Source organism: Leptodactylus fuscus, chromosome 6 (genome assembly GCF_031893055.1).
Source record: "Leptodactylus fuscus isolate aLepFus1 chromosome 6, aLepFus1.hap2, whole genome shotgun sequence".
NCBI classification, from domain to species: Eukaryota; Metazoa; Chordata; class Amphibia; order Anura; family Leptodactylidae; genus Leptodactylus; species Leptodactylus fuscus.
Window position 1 is genome coordinate 126,355,485 of NC_134270.1, and position 25,269 is coordinate 126,380,753.

The window sequence follows — 25,269 nt, forward strand, 5'->3', positions numbered from 1 at the left end:
CAATCAATCCATGATGGAAGACCCTTGGAAAGAAGTAGAAGTAGACCCTTAAAAAGAATCTGTTTCCTGAAATTAAACACTTTAAAGAACAGTTAACTTTGCATCAAGCTTACCCCTATCTTCTATAAAAGGCATCATGTACAGAACGCTACCAAAGAACCACCATAAAATCTACCAGCTACAAAGGACTGCCCTACAGCAACATGACCCGAGAGTTTGTGAGAAGCCATATCTACAAAAGTACAGGTTACACCAAGTAACAAGCAACAGTGCCACCTGGAGGATGATCTGAAGACAAATCAAGCAAATCCATTATTCTTACACATCTCATAGGCAATGACTAAGCTTCCCTTACTCATATTAACACCACCATCTTTAAAGAAGTTCATCTTTGGGGGACTAGAGTTCTTCAGGTCACAGAGAGAAGATTACGGCCTAAACTCTGTTAATCCATGCATTCAGTATGATTTGGTAAAATAAAATGTTCTTTCCATCCCACAACTTTGTCTGTGTCTACTTGCCCCTTTATAGCAACCATATTCCATTCTGCGTCAGCTATCGCCCCCGCTGCCTATACAGCAGTAGTACAAAACTGGGACCAGCTCTCATCCCGCTGCCTGCACAGCAGCATAGCCATCCTGATACTCCTGCAGATCCCTGCTCCACCACTACTGTGCTACATAGTTGCAAAAGGGACAGTGGTTGGGAGATCAGTCTTTCTACCGACTACTGTCTGTGTTATTATGGAGCAAAGAGAGTTTCCTGCAGACCCCCCTAGACCTGTGCACATGGTTTGGTAGAGGGGGCAATGTACCATGCGGATGCACTAACGGGGCAATATTCTGAGTGGGTACACCAATAAGACCATTATACCAAGTGGGGGCCAGTAGAAGGCATTATGCTGTGTGTTACACATAGGAGGGCATTATATAGGGGCACAAAGTGGGGTCAAAGGGAACATGGACACAATGAGGACGGGGTGTCAGGTCTTAACATATGGTCTATATTATCGCATCACAACGTGTGACAACACAGATGGAAAAAAATCCAATATTGTTTTGGTCATAAGTCGTATTCAAAGTCAATGGAAGGGGCAACACGGTGTCTCAGTGGTTAGCACCGCAGTTTTGCGCTGGAGTCCTAGGTTCGAATCCAACAAAGGACAACATCTGCAAGGAGTTTGTATGGGTTTCCTATCACACTCCAAAGACATACTGATAGGAAAAAATAAAAAAAAATTCAATGGAAGTTACATGCAAGCTATGACTTGACTGATTTTTAGACTATGGCTACACAACAACATATCTCCCATGGTAAAAAGCCATACAACTAAAACAGGTGTGCAACTTTTTAGAGCTATGATTTAGCTGTAAAAACACGGTCAAGACATAGACATGTCACATACGAGTACTACTGAAGTCTAGGTAAAAAAAAAAAGAAAAAGAAAATAAAAAGTTACATGTGACTTACCAGCAAAATCAAATAAGTTTGGCTTTTCTACAACTTTCATGTCGCATAATGATAATGATAAGGTCTCCGCTTTAGCCAATGTGTTCATCTTCTGCCTGTCCGCAGCAAAAGTTTTTTTTTTTTTTTTTTTAACTGGACATAAGGTCCTGCATGTCTGACTTTGTGTTCAGCTAAATTTAATGGTTTCATCGCGGAGAGGCAAAAGACACACACAGGCGGTCACTTTACAAACCCGTTCAAGTGAATGGGTTTGAAAACTGACTGCTGGGTTTCCGTCCCCTGTCCAGTTTCTCGGAGAAGAAGATGGAAACCCGCCGGATTGGCTAAAACAGAGGCCGGGCGCAGGTGTGAACCCGCCCTCAGTGGTCAAAGGTCTTTTCAGATTTAAGTAAATTTTGTGGGGCCACACGGTGGCTCAGTGGTTAGCACTGCAGCCTTGCAGCACTGGAGTCCTGGTGTTCAAATCCTGCCAAGGGCAAAAAACCAACTGCAAGGAGTATGTTCTCCCCGTGTTTGCATGGATTTCCCTACCATATTCCCAAAAAAACATACTGATAGGAAAAAAATGTACATTGTGAGCTCTGTGTGGGGCTCACAATCTAAAGAAAAAAAAAAAGTAAATTTTGCATGAATATATTCCTGTACAGATATCTTCAGGTACAAATCTATACAACCTTGATCTATAACACAGTTGTGTAGATAAGGAAAAATAAGAAACTTGTCCCTTTCACTAGTACTGTGTACCAGAATCCCGCACCTCACGTATGAGATCAAAATCCTAAAATTAGAGAGAGAAAACTGGAGTATGTGTAAACCCCTTTTTTTGGAGAGATGTAGATCTTACACAGGACAGGGTATATTCACATTTTATTACATAGATCATAAAGAAAAATCTGGTTTTGGTGGTTTGTCAGAAAATTCCAACATGTCTGTAAGTAATAGCTATCGTTTGTGATGATTCTTTTGCACTTTTTTCAGCATTTTCATTCATAACTCAGTTGTCTTGGCATTGCAGAATAGATCACGATACCCAGAAGTAGGTAAACTTGCTACTGAACCTTTATAAACGGCTTTCCTTTTGGACAGCTTCATAAATTGCCCCCCAATATTTAAGGCTTTAAGGGGTAGTGTCTAAAATGTTATTTTTTAATGAGGCTGGGGAGGTGAAAATCAAACAAAAAATAATAAATAAAAATAAAAACACATACTCGCCTGACCCCAGCAGCTCCGTTGTGGTCTGCCGGCAGAAGCCCCCATCACATGTGACCAGTCCTTAGTGGAAGGGACTCGGGAGATCACAGCCAGCGAGGAACTTCACCGCAAGAAGTCAGCTGAGTGGAAGGACTGGACCACGCCGGGAAGGCACCGGAGCATTGGAGACAGGCGAGTATGGTTTTTGTTTTCACATCCTCCAGCCTAATTTAAAAATTATTATTTTAGCCTGGACAACCCATTTAAAGGGTTTTAATTTTCCCCACAAAAGATATTCATCACCTATACACAGGAAAGTTGGTAAATGCAAGATCTCCGAGGGTCCAAGCACTTGGATTCCCATCTATCAATAGAACAGGGGTCTTCAGAGGAGCAGTCAGACGTGCACTACAGGGCTGCCAAACAGTCAAGTGAAAAACTCGGATATTTCTGCTGGTTCTACATTCAGTGGAGTGTCAGGGAACATGTGTGACCACTACTCCTATCTAACTCCTCAACACTGTAGTTGTACAGTGAGGACAAAGATCTGTGGGGTCTCACACCTGGAACCCCTGTGGACCAGCCATTTGCAGTGGCACTCCATGAGAACACCTTCCACTTCACAGATCACATGATGTCATGTTCATTGGTTAAATGGTCCGTTTGCAGCTCAGTCCCATTCAAGTAAACAGAGCTGCAATACCAAGCATAACCACTGCAGGATTGTACAGTGCCATGCTTGGTAAGTAGTGGAGAGGAGTCAGTACTAATGTGAACACTGCAGCCTCTTCATACTGCTGATTGGCCGGGGGCCCAGGTGTCGGACCCTACCTAGTTTTGTGGACAACCTAATTTACTCCTCTGAATAGCAGTTATTGTTTAGTAGTTTAAGGGGCATTCTGGTAAAGTGCCCAAATATCGACAGCAGTAAAATGTTTATTTAAATCGGGGAACTTTGGACCCCTGTTTTTTGTGATTGATGAGAATCCCAGCGGTCAAGCCTCACTAATCTAGCAGTTATTACTTATCCAGTGTATAGGGTACAACTTATTACAGGAGCATCCCTTTAAAAATAAAACAAAAAAACAACGGCATTACAAAATTTCACTAGTATGTCCTTAGCCCAATAACATCAGTTGAGCCCCAAACCATTGTTTATGTCCCATATAGAATAGATCACTGCATTTTGTCCATTAACATAGTGATGATTGTTTATATCATTTTAAGGGAACATGTCAAGGCAATTTGGGGCACTAAACCACTCACATATTCCTAAGGACCAGGGGTTTAGTTCCCCAAATCAGCCAGTTGTAATGCCATCCATGCATCAATTTAGCAAAAAAAAAAAAAAAAAAAAAAAAAAAGTAGACCCGGGCTTTACTACACATGTGCCCAAGGTGTACTCCTCTAGCTTCACACAAGGATCGTGCCAGCACAGGGAGCACAAGTGCACGCGGAATATAGAAGGTTTTTGGGTATTTTTTTGTGCAGGCACGGATGACTTTTGCAACAGGTACGCTAAATCCTTGGTCCAAAGGGCCCTGCAGGCGGTTTAGTGTCCCAGGTCACTGAAAGGGTCAGCTCACACAGAGTTTTTTTGGCAAGGATGTTGATGCTGAATCCACCTCCAAAAAGTCTCCCAATAGAAGTCTGTTGGGAGGCTTTTTTTTGGAGGCTGATTTTGAGGCGGATTCAGCGTCAACATCCTCGCCAAAGGTTCCCTTTTAAACCATAGGTCAATTACAATATAACATTTACAGTATATTCACCTGTTCTAACAAATGAACAACAGGTGAATACAAGAAACTAATATATTATATTAAAGAAACCCCTTTCCTACTCCACTTATTAGGCTGCTCCCTATCTGTACAGAATCAAACTCTGTAGTCATCCCACACATAGACGTCTATAGAAGAGAAGGGGGAAGGCTTGATGACCGATTTATTGTCTTATTCCGTGCAGTGGTAGAGTCTTATCTTGAAGATACAGAAGTATCAAGAGAGCTTTTTCACTTGTGTAGCAGAGTGTTTTTTTTCTTTCCTTTTTAGCAGCCAGCTCCTCCCCTTCCTCTCGCCATAGACTTCTTTGTAAAAAGTAACTCAGACTGACACGTGGAGAAGGAAACATTTCTTTAATAAGATATAGAGATGGGCAAACAGTGAAATATTTGAGATTCGATATTCGTTTCGAGTAGAGCCTCAATATTCGACTACTCGATCCAATATTGAATTCCATTATAGTCTATGGGGAAAAAATGCTTGTTTCAGGGGAAATCACTATTCGACTAAAAAAGAGTCACCAAGTCCACGAATAGCAGGAGGAGAGTGTTTAGGAGGAGCCCTGTGCAGTTAAAGTGCACGGACTCCATTAAAGTCTATGGGGTCGGTGCAGTTTAACTGCACAGCGCTTGCAGTTGCGCTGATAAAAAGTCAGCTCCCTCGTAACCGCAAGCTGCCAGCTCTCCCGACTAGCAAAGACGAGCTTGCTGCAGAACCAGCATTGATTTGCCGAATGCTATACACTGTATAGCATTTGGCCAATCAACGTTGGTTCTGCAGCAGGCTCATCCTTGCTAGCCAGGAGAGCTGGCAGCTTGCTGTTACGAGGCAGTTTACATTTTCTCATAGGAATGAATTGACCAGCGTTGATTGGCCAGCGTACAGCATACGGCCAATCAACGCTGGTTCTGCCGGAGGCTCGTCTGTGAGGAGGCGGAGTCTAAGACCACAATGGAGACTGCTGTGGTCCGATCTTAGACTCCGCCTCCTCGCAGACGAGCCTCCGGCAGAACCAGCGTTAATTGGACGAATGCTGTACACTGGCCAATCAACGCTGGTCAATTCATTCCTATGAGAAAAAGTCAGTTCCCTCGTAACAGCAAGCTGCCAGCTCTCCCGACTAGCAGGGACGAGCCTGCTGCAGAATTAGTGTTGATTTGCCGAATACTATACACTGTATAACATTCGGCCAATCAACGCTGGTTCTGAATCGAATACTTACTGTGAATAGAGATAGTATTCGATCGAGTACGAATATTTCGAATACCGTAGTATTCGATCGAATACCTACTCGCTCATCTCTAGTAAAGATACAATACAAAGTTTTACATATGCAACTGCTGCAAATTTCTCTGCAGCGATTTTGATAAATCTTCCCAATCATAAGAGGTTCACTCTAATTTTAGGAAAAATGAGAATAGATGAACCCCATGTATGCGGTTTGTCATTACAGTAAATAAATAGTGCAGCAAGACCCCTCAGTAACTATGTAAAACACAAGATTTCTCTTTTGTCATTTGTATTTATTCAGCTAGGCCCTTTAACAGCTTAAAAAAAAACTTCATGGTGTCAACTGCAGTATATAAGAAATAAAAGGGAGAAGAGGGAAAAAAAAAAGTGGAATTTTTGTCACAGTGGCCTACTTAGTCCTAAAAAATAAAACTTAAAAAAGTATAGATTTATATAAACTCAATAGGGCATTACAATAATAATACCTGCCCACTGCCAGTCTGTTTTCTTAGATTTTCCTAAGGTCAGGAGACTCTCTGCCAAATTTGAGGTAAAAAAACAAAACAAAAAAACAAAAAAAAACAAAGAGGCGCCAATTAGAGATCAGTGAAGTTGTATGTAGAATCCAGCAGTTTATGACACGAGGAAAAAAAAAAAAAAAGACAAAATAAAAAACATATTACACAGCCAGCTGCATTCATGTGGCATCTCTCTAGTTTCCTGAGCAATGCCACTTACCAATTTAATTTCCATAAGGCTCTATATGCAACAGAATGAGCCCTTTAGCGCCAGAAGAGATAACGTAGAACACATAACCTGTGTTATACAGCCTGCCTTATAACCGTCTTAAAACATGGATACTTGCCATTTCTGATGAACCGTCACATAGCCAAAATAGAAAAATGAATAAAGGATGAACAAACTTAAGTCAAAAGATCAAGGTGTCCAACACATATTGGCGGAGCAGCAATGGACCATTCTCAAGTCAGTACCACTTTTCTCACACATCCCATTTCTTTTTTGCAATCCCAACTAAATTTCAAGGCTCTGTGGGTATAGAATAAGTGCAGCCGCTACAATCAGCCACAATGTATCTGTCACCCTATTGGGAAGCAGATCGGAAGGATGGAGGTTTCATGGCAATGTCACTGGATTTCAGTAAGGAACTCCTCGTCCCCGTCCCCCTCTTTGAGGTGCACGGGTTGGTGCTCTGTATGCCTTGCTGAAAGCCTGAGCAGGGGCCACCCATGCCTGGTTTGTTCCTGCCGCTGCAGTCCCTGACCCCAACTCACTGTAATTAGAGATTTTGGCTTCTTGGTAAAGGTGAGAACTGTTACTGCTCGCCTCTATTTGTCCAGTTGGAGGCACGGTGCCGGAGTGCATTCCTAGTGGGACCCTTGTAAACCTGAGGTCTTGATCCCCTGGGAACTGCAGGGATCCTGTTCCCTGGTAACCACTTGTTTCCCCCAGTTGTGCTGGGAATGTCCTGCTTTTAGCTACAGACTGAGGAGAACATTCCCCAAGTAGCTGCCCTGAGTCTCTGTCATCGGACCCTACATTATATACATCCTCGGGGCCCTCAGAGCTGTAAGTCCTGGAGGATAGTTTTCGGGAAAAGTCTGAGGGTTGTCTGTGAGTGTCTTTAACCCCCTTCACAGGGTCTGGGTCCACTTCAGAGTGAGTAAAACGTTGCATCAGGGCAGTCGTTACCACTGGATTTGCATCTGTAGCATCTCCCTCTGGAATAGGTGGTGGTGGAGGGGGACCCGGCGGTTCAGGTGGTCTCTTTTCTGGTGGCAGGATACGAGGGTGAGAGGCTGGGGAAAGGTTACTTCCTTTGACACCATCTTTAAAAATGCATATAGGTAACAGAAAAAAAAAAAAAAAAAAACATATTTACACATGGACCACACACTACTTGCGGATAGAAAAAAAGAACAATGTATAATACAATACAAAGTGCACAAGAAAACAATTTGCAACTAATTCTGCTGGAGGGCAATATATAGTGATACAATGACCCTTACCTGTAGCCCTAATAATCCAGGAGAAGGTTTATCTCACCGAATAGTCACAGCTCGCATCCCTCACTCTAAGCTAATAGACCCTATTATGGGACTTAAGGCAAGTCTGGTCTATAGGCAGCATGTTACACCGTAGGAAGAGCCAAGAAGATCCATATAGTTTTATAGGAAAAGATTTACTTGTAGTTCGTCCTGTGCTTAGGAGTCCAGTGGGCGGTACTAAACAGTACCCGAGATCTCTGCGTGATACTTACAGAGGGAATACGGTCACTCACTAATAAGTCTGCCCACTGGACTCCAAGAGGAGATAAAATGGATGAAATACAAGTTAGACTAAATCCTTTCCTGTAAAACTATATATCAATCTGCCGGGCTCTTGTTCTATAATACTCTATTCACAGCTGGACCAATTCCCTTAATAGTCAGTACACCACTACTACACAAAATACATGTGTTAATGCAATTTTTTCCCCTCTGGTGTCAATGAGAATACCCAACAGACTATTGTAATGCCCCATCGCCCCTCCTACCCACCCATAGACACAGTACAACTCTCTCGACATGATTTTCTCAAATGACTGCTTCATCCAATAGATCTGGTGCTGTATTTGTGAATATGTATTTTCTGGGAGTTTTTTTTATAGCCTGTCCATAGAACAAGCCATATATATTGGATCAGTGCAGGCCCATTATATAATCTATTTATCTATCTATAAAACAACCTAATGGAAAACCCCTTTAGGAACATATTCAGGTTGCACGCAGCAGCTACTGCAGACAACAGAACAGCAGACACCTCAGAAGACCACTACAGGATGTAATTGATAGTCAGTGGGGTCCATCAGGCTGTGGCCTCCAGGACACGGAACAAGGCACAAGGCGTGCATGTCCAGAAACCTCTATGGTCCTAGCGCATAAATGGAGGCAGACTTTAAAAGGATTATCCAAGGCTAAAAATTAATAGCCTATTCTTGGGGCGAAAAATGATGTTCCTACAAGTCTGAACCAAAAAGAAGGGACCGTGACACTGCAAAGAACTAAAAGCCTGAGAATATGATAAGATTGGCCTTACAGTCTATTGCAACCAACCACAGAGAGTACGTCACGCTGCAGAGGAGCTTAAAAATTAAAGCTGAGCTCCAGCGGATGCTATGGGCAACAGGGGTATTTTTTTCAGTTAAACAGTTTTGATAAGTTTAGGATATCCCATCAAAATATAGGGATAATTGGGTGGCCTAAAAGGGATTTAATGTACTATAGTTTGAGGTCATAGGCTCCAAAGCCATGATGTTCTGACATGTCAAAAGATCACATTTGTTTGCTTTTCATTAGTAGGGTCAGAAAATATTAAATGCATCATCATATGTATCACCTGGACACAAAGAGGTGGCGCTACAATCTGGGTTACAATAAAGGTTTGTATGCATAATGCGTTTAGTAGACTTTAGTACAGTAAAAACTAATTCCCGTCTTGGAAGACATGGCAAGAAACTAAAATGTGACTACACACCTTCAATAGTTATACTTAGCTGACAACTATTCGTCCCTATGTCCTCATACACACACATGATGTGTCCTGTCAATGAGGAAAGAGAGATCAATCGCTAACAGACACCTTTGGCAGCAGCTTATCAACAGGGTAGACAAGGGATCATAAAATGAAACACGCCCGATACGTGTAAGTCAGTAGGCTCCCTATACACACAAGATAGTCATATAGTCCTGCTGAAATCCACCAGTTCATATGACTGGTCTCCTATGTGTATGGGAGCCTAAGACCGCTTTCTAACTTTTTCCTGCATGGCAGTGCACTCAGCCACCCACTGAGGAAAAATCCATAAACACAGTGGAAAGGGTCTCCCTGCAATCAGAAAAAGAAGGTATATCCTAGCACTACGCCATTACATCTGAAAAACCATTTATACACTGTCCCTACAAAGACAGCATAACAAATCTTACATACACATTGCACTGATTAAGACTGAGGTGAAGGGAAAGTTCTCTTGATATTAAAAACAAAATAAAAAAAAAAAAAAAAAAAAACCTACTGACTTTGAATGGGCAAATGATTTGTTGACATCCATCTATCTAAAATTGGATGTAGATGTTCTGTATTTAGTTTTATGGATATGCATAGATGAGAACCATCTATAAAGAGGGTGAAGTGACAGAAGCACATGTCTGTTGTGCTCCAGTCAACTCTATGGGACTGACAATATAGCAAAGTGCTATTACTTGGCCATCTCAAAAAGATGCACAACAGATAAGGGCGTCTAGCACTCCATATATCCAATATCCTTTACAACATAACCCCCAAATCACTTATCCCCACCTCTATATCGTTCTTGAACTTCTAAACACTGAGTTATGTGTGCTTTTTATTGCCACACTACAAGAGTGCAAACTTATTTTTTGATTCTTCTATCTATATAAATATACGAGAGGTTAGTATTTTTATATGGCATCATAAGGGGACACGTATCTATTGTATAACTTTGAGGGAAAATGGGTTTATGGATTTTGTTTTTACAGTGATCACAGTGTGTTATAATGGACATGTCAACGCAATGTACATTCTTTTTAATATTCACTATTTTCATACAATTTATTTTAACAATTTTTTTTTTGACCCGTTTTGAAATTTAATAATTTGTTTTTTTTCTGCAATCATCAGTACGGTATGAGGACTTATTTCATGGGGGGAAAGCTGCAGTTTTTATTGGTTTCATTTTGCCATTTGTTTAGTTTTTATTCTTTTTAATGGGGGTTAGATGAAATGATCACATTGTGGAGTCGTTGCTGGTTGAGATAACTCCGTCACTACGGATTGTGCATGTACTAGATTAAACAGCCAGGGTCATAGCTAGCTTTGATCCAGGCCATTGCAGCAGGGCATCAACTGAATGTCACTGATGGTCCAGGCCGCAGCTTCTAAGCTTTAACAGTAATGTATGATGGTTTGTACTAATAGTCTCCAGTTAGAACTTAACACTTGCAGAGTACACCAGGAAGGTCTTAAGATTAAGATAAGCTTTAAGCACAGATTTACTATCCCTTTGCATAAAAGTTTACAAGCAAAATGATGTATTTTTTGCAGGTAAAATTTACCGTATTTTTCGGACTATAAGACGCACTTTTTTTCCCCCAAATTTGGGGGGAAAAGAAGGGTGCGTCTTATAGTCTGAATGTGGCGCCTGGCACCCGCTGTACTAGAGAGGCGGAAGCCAGCAAGTGATAGACGCCGGGGCCTGAGACATCGCTGCGCTCCTCTGCCCTGCATGAAGCCAGCAGCGGGAGGAGTGATGCTGCTATTCCGCTCCTCCGTCCCCCCGCCGCTGGCTTCATTCAGGGCAGGGCAGCGATGTCTCAGGCCCCGGCATCTATCCCTCCCCGGCATCCGCCTCTCTAGTACAGCGGATGCCGGGTCAGTATCGGTGGCCCCTTCTCCCCCGGGGCCGGTCCCCACCAGCCCCGTACCTGTAGAGTTGCAGGCCGGCTCCTGCGCGGCGATATCGCAGGAGCCGACCTGTTCGGGTGACAGCCGGGAGCCTAATGAGGCTCCGAGGCCTGTCACTGCTGTATTAGTATTGCGGCTGGTCTCTATGACCAGCCGTAATACTAATAGACAGAATGTCCCATAGACGGCAATACAGTTGTATTGCCGTCTATGGGACTTGCAATCAAGTGACCGCAGGTTCAAGCCCCCGGGGGGGAATAAAATAGTAAAAAAAAAAAAAAAAAAAAAAAAAAAAAAAGCTTTAAAAATATAAATAAAAGTTCTAAATCACCTCCTGTCCCTAGAAAAAAAAAAAAAATTATATATATATATATATATATATATATATATATATATATATATATATATATATATATATCATAAACCACCGGGTTTTTTTTTCAATAAAAGGTGATCTAAGCAATAGATATTCCCCAAAATGGTATAACTAAAAAGTACAGCTGGCCCCACAAAAAAAAACACTCTATGCATCCCCGTACAGCTGCAGGGTCACCTGTCAATGTGGCCTTGCAGCTGTTGCAAAACTACAACTCCCATATATTAAATATTTTACCATTTTTTGCTTCAAAATTTTTTTTCCCTATTTTCCTCCTCTAAAACCTAGGTGCGTCTTATAGTCCAGTGCGTCTTATAGTCCGAAAAATATGGTACATGCTTTTTTTTTTTTTTTATAAAGTTGTGTTTTCTGCAGTATTATGGATGGATTTGGTCTAGCCACGCCTTACTATCAAAATGAATGGTCAGCAAATAGTATTATTCCCCTTCAGCAGCCGCTGCATGGGATGTGTATAGCCAGATGCAACTTCCACTTCAATAGATGTTTTAGCAAGTTTCAAGAAGTTGGGAGTTGCGGTGATGAACTGATCTCGGGGCCTACATTATTTGTATATTTCCTTGCATTAGCATAAAATAATACATTATATGAACAGTGTAGGTTGAGAGTCACCCTAGTAAAAACATGAGAGAAGACAGAAATGAGAGGTAAGTTATTGTTATTTGTGTGAATAAAGGGTGAAGAAAGAAGAAGAGGGGGGGATGCAAAACAGATGAAAATAAACATGTTAAGCAAGCAATGTGAACAGTTAGGCTTTCTTACTCTGTTATACACATGCCATCTGCAGTCCAGATCTTTCAAGGTGCAATAAATAGTGCAAATAAAAAGATTAAAGAGAATGGTTTCAATTTTACAGTTTATTATAAACCAAAATACATGAGTGTGAGGTCTCTGGATTCTCCACTCAATATACTATATAGCCACCCTCTCCCTGTTGCATAGAAAAACTACAGAGTGCAAAGACAGTTTTTACACCAAGTCTTCACAGCCTCCTTAGTTTATTTTAAAAAAGGCCCTGTCATGCCTACTTGTCTTAAATGCAGTGTGGACAAGATGGGTGACTCAGGGTGAGCAGAATTTACCTGCGTCATCCTCCTCCAACACCGCACTTTCTTCCTCCTCTTCTGGTCTTAACCGTACAGTTGGATTTGCGCCGCTCTGTTCTCCATTGCTTTCCCCAGGGGCTTCCGCTGCCTCCTGAGGTTTGATGAACTGGCTCAACAGGACAGCAAGAACATTCTGCACATCTCCCTGAGGTGCCAGCCCTTCCATTTCCACCTGTTCTTCAGCTGTATTTTCCTTCTGGGGTTCCACCGTCTGAGATGACACCGCAGTGGTAGTCAATGCATTAATGGACTGGTTGAGAACTTCCAGCTGATGCTGCATGTCTGGATTGGCCTGAACATTTAGGAGCTGGGATATCTGGGCAACACTGAGGTCTGTTTGACTTTGGAGAAGATTCAGAAGAATAGCCAGTTCACTTGGGTTTAGATGCTGTGTGATATCTGCTAAAACAGCTAGAAACAAAAAAAGAAAATTACTATTTTTTTTTTATACAGCCTGTCGTAATGTGTGGCTGCCTTTGCTTGTTAAAATCTCATGTAGGCTATATTCAAAAGATTTACAGATTCTATATAAAACCTAACTCAGGCACTTACCCGAGTCTGCAGTACCAGTCTCAGCCTTTGCAGGTTCGGGAGGTGCAGGGCTACTATTTTTAATAGGGTCTGCTGCAGGGGCAGATACACTTTCTTTTCGTGGAGCCTTTATGGCAGGAGGCTCCTCTACAGGGATGCCACTCTGCCGCTGTCTTCTCCTCTTCTTACTCCAAAGCTCATGGCAGTCTTGCCAATGTGGGAGACTGCAGGATAAAAGTTGAAAAAATTAAATAAATAAATGACATTTTCAGACAGAAGACATAGCCATTGGCATTAACGGGCCTTCCAGACTAAATAGACTGGTGAATTATCCATAACATAGCTCATTAACATACAAACAGACGGCGTAAACACTAGCATTAAAGGGCTTTCCCAAGCTAAAGACAATGATCACTTAAGCAGGGTTCACACTAGCGTCGGTGTCCAACAGCTAGTGTCCGATGCTAATGTCTGTAGAAGATTTTAGCATCGGACACTAGCTGTGTCCGTTCACAATTTGCATGGTTTTAAATGGGACACCATGTAGTGTCTGTGGGTGTCCTTAAGTGTCCGTTTACATGTAAGTGTCCTACATGTAGGATTTTGCCGTCTGCTTGAAAAAAATCGGACATCTTTGCAAACGGACACTTAAGGACACCCGGGTCATTCCATATCAAGTGATCCAAATAGGAATATTTTTTTTACCTGACGTCTTTAGATTTTTTTTATTTTTATTTTTTATGAAGTACAACTTAAGTTAATTACAAATAAAAAGTTTTGAATTTTTTTCTTCATCAGTTAATTTTTTATAGACTTCTAAAGTTTTGAAAAAGTGTGAATTTTGGCCTGGTATGGCTTTACATTTTTTAACATATCTTGGGCTAGAATTAAGATAAATAGGTGGGAGAGGCATCATTTTTCTCAGAGCGGTACCGGCTTTCATTTGATATGTCACAAGACGATGTTTCTTTATATTTTGTTTTGGAGAAATCAAATTCAAAATTTTGATGCGCAATTGTGAAAAAAACGTATGTTCTAAAATTGTGAAAAAGTGCATTTGTGTTACTTGTGTTCTTGGTTATATTTGTACAGGTTTTCAACTTGGGACCAAATTGGGATCAATTTTTTAAAAAAAATTTTTTAAGCCTTGAATCATCTGATTTTATGTTTGTGTGAGCTTCTTCCTTTTTTCTTTTCAAATTACAACTTGCTGAATTCAACATTTATATGCAACAATAAAGGGAAACAAAAAACAAATCCCATAAGTGCCACAATAAATACATCTTATCATCAGAACACAGCTTGTTCAGCATTTTCAACCTGAGTGCATTGAACAAACCGAAAGAAAAAAGCTGCTCATATCCTCAAGTGCGATTTTCTAAATAGTCTCATCCTAATTATATGTTAACAAGAGTACAAGAACCAATATTTATAACACCTATTTCTACATGTAACAATTGTTTTTTATTATATCACTAAACATGTAATTAATTAAGAAAAATAGTCCAGTAGATAAATCCTCATTCTATAAAATATGAACCAATCAAACAATTAATAGGAGGTTTATAAACTACTGGCCTTTTATCATCAATTTGTCCTTTCTAGTGAGTGAAATGTAATCTTGTCCATAAGCGCTTACTAGCAATGGCCATTTCCTTTTGTGTCAAAGAGTATGTACGGCCTGTCATGGTGTTCGGCTCCACCTGAGTTAATATCTGATTTTTGTTGACTTGTAAGATGTCTGGTTTTCTTGGATACACAAAGGATGGTGCTGGACCAGAAGGATGCAAAAAAGTCCATTTTATGTCTTCATTTTCACAATCTTTGGAGAGTACAGTAGCCAGCCACCAGCGCCGATCATATTCACAGGTCACATAACCAGTTATGTCATCCATTGCCAATCTTGTGCCGCCTTCTACCACTTCATGGACTTCACTGTCATTTTAGACCACAGGCTGAACAGATCTGAATTCAAGATTTTCGGAATGACACTGTAATAGTTATATTTTAAAATATTATCCCATCGCGATCCCAACTTGAATTTTGGTACAGATGTGGCTAAGGGCATAGCAGGCCCATGTGCATTTTTTTGAAATTTTTAAATAAAACATTTTTTTCGGAAATGCGTTTTAAAATTTTGCGTTTGCGTTCACATGGGTAAAATATTAACGAAGATACTCTTGTGACATATTTGGTGAAAGCCTGTATAGTTCTGAGTAGAATGGCGTTTATTTTGTTTCTCTATCTTTTTTCTAGCCTAAGTTATGAGGAGAAATGTAAAGGCAGGAAACACCGAAATTCGCACTTTCTGAACTTTGAAAATCAATTAAAAATCTAAAAAAATTTCTAGAATTTTTTTTTCTTCACATTTTGCATTCTCTGACACACTATTACCAAATGACAAAATCTCAAAAGAATTAAAAATATAGAGGGAAAAATCATTGGTTCACTTGACACGGAATGACCCACCTACGGACACTACATGGTGTCCCATTTAAAACAATGCAAATTGTGAATGGACACAGCTAGTGTCCGATGCTAAAATCTTCCGCGGACATTAGCATCGGACACCGACGCTAGTGTGAACGCCCCCTTAGAAAAAACTCCCAACTCCCAGTACGGACCCCAAAATAGCATTCTGGGCGCTGAAACTAACAAATGACTGTGTGGGAATAGTGGGAGTTAGAGAAAAAATTCTAACTGTTATGGATTAAGTGGAGCAAGGTCTAGTAAAGAATGCAAAAAGTTGGAGATGATGGGTCTATGAATTACAGTAAGAAAAATTAATGGGGCAGTTCAGTTGGATTTTTACTGATAACCTCAGTAAAAGTAGTTTGAAAGGTCTGTAATGCTAGTGCAAGCACAGTTTACATTACATGCTGCCTGTTTCATAGCAGTATGCCACATATATACAGCCTCATTCCAGTCACTTCTATGGGATGATGCTGTAGCTACATTACACAGCCACTATAAAACAGGCAGTCTACGATATAAACCGTGAAAGGGTCACAACACTCGAGCACTGAAGATTCTTCAATCAGTGGATGAGGGATAGAGGCTGACACCAGGGACTCTCGCCTATCGAAGACTTCTACTGGGCTTTATAACCTACCATGTTTCACTGAAAATAAGACAGTGTCTTATATTAAATTATCGTCCTAAATATAGGGCCGGTCTTATTTTCGGGGTACGTCTTATGACAACCAGCAGTCATGCCGGCACTTCGTTAGCTGAGCGGTGGCATGACTGCCGGTTGTAGGTAGTGTAGTGTAGAGGGGGAGGTATCCTACTCACCTTCCCCTTCTTCGTAGCAGCGCTAGTGCTGCTGTTCGTGCTGGCAGCAGAAGTGGTGGGCAGGGCTTAGCGAGGCTTTTGGCGGTTGCGCCGGAGAGCCTCACTTCACTGGCATTGCAGCCAGCTGGATGCTGTGGACTGTGCTCCGTGTGCACAGGAAAGCCGGCTGCTGCTCCTGCCACTCACCCTACAGCAGCCAGAACAGTGGATACAACAAAAGAGGCAGCAGTCGGCATACCTGTGCACACGGAGCACTGCACACAGTGTTTTCAGCTGGCTGCAATGATTTTTTTGTCATGCCTTATTTTCAGGGAAGGGGGGGGGGGAGGTACCTTATATTAGGCAATTCTAACCCCTCCCCCCCATGCCTTACTTTCAGGTGGTTGAACTTCTTTCGGGGAAACGCGGTATTTAAAAGCACCATGAAGAATTAAAGGGCATTTAAGTTCTTTATTCTTTTATTGCGCTCATTAGCTGGAGGGACAATTTTGATATTTCAACACAAGTAGTTTCTCCAAATACAATATACTACTTGTAGGACGCTATTCTATGTGCTGTTTTTCCAACACCCATGGTGCAGATGTGAACCCAGCCTTAGACTGTATTCACACTACACAATACAGTCTAAGTAAAAGGAGTAGTCCAAAAATATAAGAAAGAAAAGATCACTGCCTTGCACAAACAAGAAACCTACCGAAAGATAGTAATGCACTTAATGTTCCTAGAGATGTAGATGGCAACATAGTTCATAGGTTAAAGAAACACTAGCAATACTAACTGGTGGAAACCTGAATTGACAGCAAAGCAATGACTGTCTGGCAGCTTTACCTTCACTTCAAGACCAGGAAGCAAAATGCATTTAGAGAGGACAGAAACGGTGTACACAAACCACATCAAAAGATATATATGTCTATATCCCTATGTTGAATTATTTAAAACGGTTTTTGTTTGGATACAACCACAAGATTGTAAATTCTGCTAATAAACCTAATTTACAATGGGGCAACAATCATTTTCTCTGCAAGAGTACAGGTATTGTATTATAGATCACCGAAAATGTGCTGTTTTGTAAGATATTGATTACCAAAAGGGGGTTTATTAGGACCCTGACACGTCTGTAGTTGTAAACACCCTGCTTCTTACGATACTTACTCTGGTGGTGGCATCTTGTGAACATCTACATCCTTTAAAAAGTCACTCAGTAGAGCCTGCTCTGCAGTGCAACGCTTACTAGGGTCCAGGGTCAGCATGTGGTCCAGTAGATCCAGTGCAGGTGTAGGGATGCTGATCACAAAAAAAAACAAAAAAACCCCAAACATTAACAGTATTTCCTCACTTAAGATAGAGGGATTTTCCAGCACATACAAATTAAATTCAAAAGGGCATTAAAGGGATCTTATCATTCAATCGTTTTTTGGTTTTTTTTCTAACACACACGTCGGAATAGCCTTAAAAAAGGCTATTCATCTCCTACCTTTCACTGTCTTCTCCGTGCCACCGTTAGCCTAAAATCCTGTTTTTTTTTAGGTATGTAAATGAGTTCTTTCGCAGCACTGGGGGCGGGCCCCAATGCTGCGAGAGAACTCTCTCCAGAGCCACTTCCTCTTCTTCTGCAGCGAGGTCTTCACCGCATCTTCTTCTGGTGGCGGCTAGTAACTTCTAGGCCTAGGGCAAGCCAACTGCGCAGGCCTGTGGCCACAAGAAAAATGGCCGATTACATAGTATTGTAAGCGGCCATTTTCTCTTGGCCGGCGGGCAAGCGCAGTCGGCTTGCCCTAGAAGTCAAAAGCCGCCACCAGAAGAAGATGCGGTGAAGACCTCGCTGCAGAAGAAGAGGAGGCGGCGCTGGAGAGAGTTCTCTCGCAGCATTGGGGCCGCCCCCAGTGCTGTCTGAGAGCTGGGGCCTGCCCCCAGTGCTGCGAAATAACTAATTTCCATACCGAAAAAAACCTGGATTTTAGGCGAACGGCGGCGCAGAGAAGACAATGAAAGGTAGGAGACTAATAGCTTTTCTTAAGGCTATTCCGACGTGTTAGTTAGAAACAAAAGTGATTGAATGATAAGATCCCTTTAAAATTACCTGGTGTCTACCGAAACCCAAGAAATATTTGGAGATGTTCGATTTAGCGAATGACCGGTGAGAGCAGAGAACTGCCTCAGCCAGGCTATAGATACTCATCTCCAACTATTTCTTGTTTGTGCCAGAAAAAAAGAGGAAGTTTAATGCCACATCTGCATCTGACCAGAATAATTGGCAGAAGGTAACATTTTTGTTAAGTTACTATAGCCATTTCAAACTTACTTTAAAACACCTTTAAAAGTTTGACAGAGGGAGGAGGGCAGAATTAAAAAAAAAAAAAGTACTTAAACTCACAAAGAAAACTCCTCTCGTAACCGCCGTCTATACTGTTTCTTAGGTTTCATGGTGTTAAAATATGGCAATTTGATGACATCTGGCCAAACTGCTGGACAAGGACTTCCACAAAGACGGCTGGAAAAAGAAAAAACAAACAGAAGTCATTTTGTTAAAATCTTCTCTACATTAGCTTTTGTCTCTAGTATTAAATCTCTGACCATAAAGTGAATGTTCTAATGAGACATTATCAAATGATGCAATTGCAATTTTGAAACAGCAAATGTACAATAAATTCTGAGTTACCTGCAGACTTTTCTTTTTGTATTGTATAGAGGGACATTTGGTGCAAATCTACGACATACGGGACATGACAGACCCAAAATGGCACATTTATGGCACACTTGGGGAAGGTGATGACTTAAGCCTATATCCAGAAAAAAAAAAAATATCCTTCTTTATTCCCAATGCAACATTGCTTGAGAAGGGCTCACGCAGAGCTTAAACATTGCATTGGGCATATAGAAGGATTTTTTTTTTCTAGTAGAGTGCTACTTCCATTTTATATTACTGACCCTTCGAATCAGGGTTTGAGACATGCACCGCGATATCAGTTTTCACCTTTTTTGAATATACCCAGTTTTAGACTTTATTGAGCCATTTATGACATTTACATAAAACGTCTGACTAGTTTACACCCACACACAACACAGATTATTCTCCTACACTGGAACAAATCCAACATTAACAGAGCAGCAAAGCACATTTTCTGCACTAGAACAAATCTAGCGAATCATAGGAATAATGAGTCATTTTGCTATGGGCATCTGACAGCTGTACGCAGCAGCTCTTTGCCTTTCTCATGCACAGCAGTTAGATGGTCTTTCCCTCAGTAACATTATTCCTTCCAGTAATATATTGTTCTGCTGCACTGGTGCAAATTTCTAGAAAGAGAATATTACCTGATCAGCTCAAGCTGAGCCAACTCTTGGTTTGCCTGAAATATTGGCTTCTTTGTAAAAAGTTCACCCAAGATACAGCTGCAAAAAATAAATAAATAAATAAAAGCAGACATGAATTACACCAAGAATCCTAAATGAAATAGTAATGGAATTCAACATTTCATCTCAGTAACACTGTCCATTATATGCTGCTGCAGTGCTAGATTTAGCACAATGTCAGTTTTGCCAGTGTCTGCCCCGGTTGCAGATATATCTTTGCCATTAGTTTCAGTACCAATATCCCTGCACTGTCGGGGTCTGGAAATTGGTCAGAGGAAGACCCCCATGACGATACACTTTTATAGGCTTGTATGGTCAGGGGGGTGTTCCTTATCACCCTGTGATGACACTGAGCTGCGAATCCAGCCCCTGACAGTGCAGTGATATCAGTGCCAAAACTAATGACAACAATATCTTTGTAACCAGTGTAGATACTGTCAAAACAGATTGCTGAATGCAAGAGATCGGAGGACATGAAAGGTCCTCTTTAACTCCTTCCCGCCGATGGCATTTTTTGATTTTCGTTTTTCGTTTTTGACTCCCCTCCTTCTAAACCCCATAACTTTTTTATTTCTCCGCTCCCAGAGTCATATGAGGTCTTAATTTTTGCGGGACAATTTTTTCTTTATGATGCCACCATTAAATATTCTATATAATGTACTGGGAAGCAGGAAAAAAATTCAGAATGGGGTGGATTTGAAGAAAAAATGCATTTCTGCGACTTTCTTACGGGCTTTGGTTTTACGGCGTTCACTGTGCAGCCAAAATGACATGTCCCCTATATTCTGTGTTTCGGTACGGTTCCAGGGATACCAAATTTATATGGTTTTATTTACATTTTGACCCCTAAAAAAAATTCCAAAACGGTGTTAAAAAATTTTTTTTCTAAAAGTCGCCATATTCCGACGGCTGTAACTTTTTTATACGTGCGTGTACGGGGATGCATAGGGCGTCTTTTTTTGCGTGGTCGGGTGTACTTTTTAGTTCTACCATTTTCGGGAAATGTTATTGCTTTGATCACTTTTTATTCAAATTTTTATCAGAATTAAAACAGTGAAAAAACGGCGGTTTGGCACTTTTGACTATTTTTCCTGCTACAGCGTTTACCGAACAGGAAAAATATTTTTATAGATTTGTAGAGCGGGCGACTTCGGACGCGGGGATACCTAACGTATATGTTTCACAGTTTTTAACTACTTTTATATTTGTTCTAGGGAAAGGGGGGTGATTTGAACTTTTAATACTTTTTATATTTTTTTATATTTTTTTTTTACTATTTTTTTTAATTTTTTTTTGCATTTATTAGACCCCCTAGGGGTGTTGAACCCCAGGGGGTCTGATCACTAATGCAATGCATTACAATGCTAATGCATTGCAATGCATTGCAAAAAATCATCATCCCTTTTGCAGGCTGTATACACCAGCCTGCAAAAGAGAGAATTTGCAGACTGGCTGGGAGCCCTTAACAAGGCTCCCGGCTGTCATGGCAACGGGGGGGGGGGGGGTCGGCCCTGGAGCATGCTCCAGGAGCCGGCGATCCCTGCCAAAATGGCAGCGCCCATGCGCCGCCGGGAAGATGGCGCCTCCGGCGCCTTTGACAGCAGCACCGGAGGGGTTAATGCCTCCGATCGGTCCGGGGACTGATCGGAGGCATTAGAGCCGGTTGTCTACTGCTTAAAGCAGTAGACACCCGGCGGCTATGACGGCCGCCCGGCTCCCGGGCGGTCGCCATAGTTACAGACCCGACACGCGCCGTACTATTACGGCGCATGTCGGGAAGGGGTTAAAAGAATTAGATAGTTGTAGACAAATTTGTGTCAGTCCTATATGCATCTCATTGATCCCCTGATAGTTACCATCCACAGTCATTTTTGCTGTGACAAGCTGGCTTTTTTTAGTCCATTTACAGCAGATTGACACCTATGTCTCCACAGCTAGAAAACCCATTAAACTTGTGTTTTCACAAAATTTGTAATCATACAAGACAATTCATTAGCAGCGTCATCTTACCCACAACTCCACACATCAATGGCTGGTGTGTATCTTTCTTCCCCTAGCAGCAGTTCTGGAGGTCGGTACCAGAGTGTTATAACTTTGTTTGTGTATGGACGGCTAGAAACAAAAGCAAATATTAGGTAATTAAGTTATACTGTAGCATATTATTAATGATCAACTATTACTATAGCTGTCAGTTATTTCTTGTACAGTGTCATGGGCAGCCTCTGCTTAAGGTCTTCACTCTTACGCTGAACATCTATTCAAACATTTCGCTGTATGGTTAAAGGGTTTTTTCCCCAGAAAATAAATTTAAGGCATAAATGTGATAGATGTGGGTCTCACTTCTATCCCTAAAATGTGTCCTAGCTTCTACCTGACTACGACCTCATTGAAAGGAAGTTACGGAAATAACATAGCTCACTATTTTACAATGTTTCTATAACACCCAGTCACTAAGGGCGGGTACACACCAGCGCCCAATCTCAGCTTTGCAGGTTTCCGTTTCCTGTCCCAGAAACTGGACGTGAGACAGAAACCTGCAGGTAGTTTTCAAACAAATTAATTGGAATGGGTTTGAAAAGTGACCGCCCGTGAGCGTCTTCTGATCTCCGCAGCAAAACTGTTTTTTTTTTTTTTTTTAACTCGACACAAAGTCGGATATGCAGGACTTTGCGCCCGGTTTAAAAAAAAAAAAAACGTTTCGCCGCAGAGAGCAGAAGACGCTCACAGGCGGACACTGAATGCCAGGTTTCCGTCTCCTGTCAGCAGAAGACAGAAACCTCAAAACAGAGATCGGGCGCTGGTATGAACCCGCCCTAAGAGAGCAACACTGTTTCCATAAGCCTGACCATGCGGGACAGTTTCCTCAGTGAGGATGCAGCAAGGAAGGAGCCAGAGAGCATAGACGTATTCATAAATGTGATACAGATTGCAGTAAGACATGAGTGTCTCATAGGCCATAGAAGAAAAAAAAATTAAAATAGTTTATATATAACCCAATTGCCTGAGTAAGAAGAAATGACGAAGGAGAAAACGTGCAGGGAAACCTGATATATTAGAAAGTGTTTCAACAAATTTACACATTTCACGGTTACCAAAATCCTTGTTGAAAGCTGCAGACCCACTTACCTTTCTTCTGAATTGTATAACCGTGCCAGTCCAAAATCAGCCAGTTTAATCTGCCCACTACAACAAGAATATAATGTTAATGTTTAGGCCTCAGAAACTCCACAGTGCACAAAGAAAGTAAAAGCTTTGTTTGATACCTGTTATTCAATAAAATATTGGAACACTTGATGTCTCTGTGCAGGAAATTTTTCTTGTGACAGTAGTCAAGTCCTTCCATTAGTTGCTTCATAAAAGATTTTATATGGTCTTCGGAAAACTGCACCAAACCAGATTCTAGTAGCCCCATGAGGTCATGATCCATATATTCAAAGACCAAGTAAAAGGCACCTAAGAAAGGGAAAAGAAGCCGTGTTACAATAAGTTCCTTACTCTCCAGTGAGAATTATGGCTGGGATTGTGTCTGCTCTCACCTTTGTCTTTTTTAAAGTCCAGGGCATCCTGTTTGTCAGTGACGATCTCCTTCATGTTCACAACACTTCTATGGATGAGCTGTCGAAGGATTTTAATCTCTCGGATTGCAGTAATTGGGAAGCCTTCCTTCTCATTATCTAAACGCACTTTTTTTAAGGCAACAAGTTCTCCTGGTAGAGTAAAATTATAGATTGGGTTGAAACATTTATCAATAAATTCATTTCCATATAATACTCAGCTAAGAGCGAGTAATCTTAAATGATACAAGTAAGAAAAATTGAAGGATTACTGCACCAAATCTCTGACAGATGATTTTATAGCGCTTTATAAAGCTCTTTCATTTTAAAATTCAATATCAGTTGCAAACTTCTTCTCACTCAAACCAATGCTATAACATTTTCACTGGATTTTTAGCTACAATTCTTCTGCATTAGAAAATATTCCTAAATGTCACAGTTCATGACCGATGATCAGTGTCTTCTAACAGAGGGAATATGTCAGGAGGAATTGGGGCTTGTTCACAGAGGGGGCAGATTTTGGCACGGAATCCACGTCATAATCCGCCCCCTCACAATGGTGGTCTATGAAGACCACTAGCGAGCTGTTCTTTCTTCAGGCAGATTCTGTGGCTCATTGAGCCGCGGCGTCCGCCTCTAAGCAGCACCCTACGGACTAGGCCCATTCATTTTGGGCCTACTCCGGAGCGGGAAGACTGACAGTCGTGGCAGGCGTATTTTGGTCCCGATTTATCAAAATCAGGACCAAAATATGCTATTCCGTGCCTGTGTGAACTAGGCCTAACCCTATTATCCAGGATGATGACAGATTCGTAACCATGTCCTACTTATTTCTTACCAGTGTCTTTGTCCTTGGCTTTGTACACTTGTCCATAGGTACCTTCTCCAATTATGCCAATAATGTCAAACTTATCCACACAACGTTTACCCCAATCAATTTCCTTTTGTTTCCTTTCACCATAGCGAGGGCAGCAAATTCTGACAAGTACAAAACACAAGTAAGATTATTATAATGGCTACTTAGACTGCAGGACCTTGTCGAGAGGAGAAAACTGAATTTTTACAACTTTAAAGAGTAGGTCATCAATTTTCGAGCTTCAATCAGTGTTAGTGTAACTCAACTAACTAACTATAACAGGTCATAACAAATCTGTATTAAAAGGATAACCATAAATATTCTATAGCTCCTTCCTGACTCACTTGCATACATACTTGGCCAAGTCTGCATGTATTCTGAGTCTGGAGAGGGAAGGGACAAACATCTGGCAGTGGTGTATATTCCATAACATTTTTTCCCGTGTTGAAGTCCAAAAGCACAATCCATATACTCACCAACATCAAGGGAGAATCAAGAGACACCCCCCCCATACAACTTAGATGGACAACCAGTCACGCTTAAATTGTCATATTTAGTTGACAATTGTCTAATATGTACTGCTAGTCTAGTCAATGGCAGGACCACAAATTAATATTCAGTCGTCATGCACAGAAATAAAATTTAGAACGACAGTGTTCACTACTTGAAGAAATATACACCATGAAGAACAAATTTACCAGGTGACTATGTAATAATTTTTCCAAAGGCAAGAAACCCCCCCAAAAAACAAAACACCACCCACACACACCTTGTAGTTCACATAGATAACTAGTTTGTTAAAGAGGACCTTTCGTGTCCTCATTGATGTGATGTATTATATACCGCTAGAAAGCCGACAAAGTCAGCTTTCCCAGTATGTGTCCCAGCACTGGAGTGATCGATGCCTTCAATTTTGGCACCAATATCTCCCCACTGTAAGAAGGGCGGGATTACAGCCTAGTGTCATCGCTGACAGTACAAGGCTAAGTTAGAATACAGTCGGGAAGGGGGAGAGAGGTAGTTGTGTTCC

The 25,269-nt window shown here is 41.3% G+C and overlaps 1 protein-coding gene across 1 annotated transcript in view; it reads right to left on the bottom strand.

Annotated features, from left to right (window-relative positions):
• Positions 1–5,979: 5,979 nt before the first annotated feature.
• CDK12 (cyclin dependent kinase 12) overlaps positions 5,980–25,269 on the bottom strand; it is a 31,394-nt gene continuing 12,104 nt past the window's right edge. The window contains exons 4-14 of the mRNA XM_075278245.1: positions 24,222–24,361; positions 23,366–23,536; positions 23,093–23,282; positions 22,956–23,012; positions 21,840–21,941; positions 19,791–19,868; positions 18,850–18,966; positions 17,628–17,759; positions 13,203–13,405; positions 12,627–13,061; positions 5,980–7,516 (exon numbers count right to left, since the gene is read on the bottom strand). Coding sequence (XP_075134346.1) covers positions 6,825–7,516; positions 12,627–13,061; positions 13,203–13,405; positions 17,628–17,759; positions 18,850–18,966; positions 19,791–19,868; positions 21,840–21,941; positions 22,956–23,012; positions 23,093–23,282; positions 23,366–23,536; positions 24,222–24,361 — 2,317 coding nt within the window. The 3' untranslated portion in view covers positions 5,980–6,824. The remainder of the gene's footprint in view (positions 7,517–12,626; positions 13,062–13,202; positions 13,406–17,627; positions 17,760–18,849; positions 18,967–19,790; positions 19,869–21,839; positions 21,942–22,955; positions 23,013–23,092; positions 23,283–23,365; positions 23,537–24,221; positions 24,362–25,269) is intronic.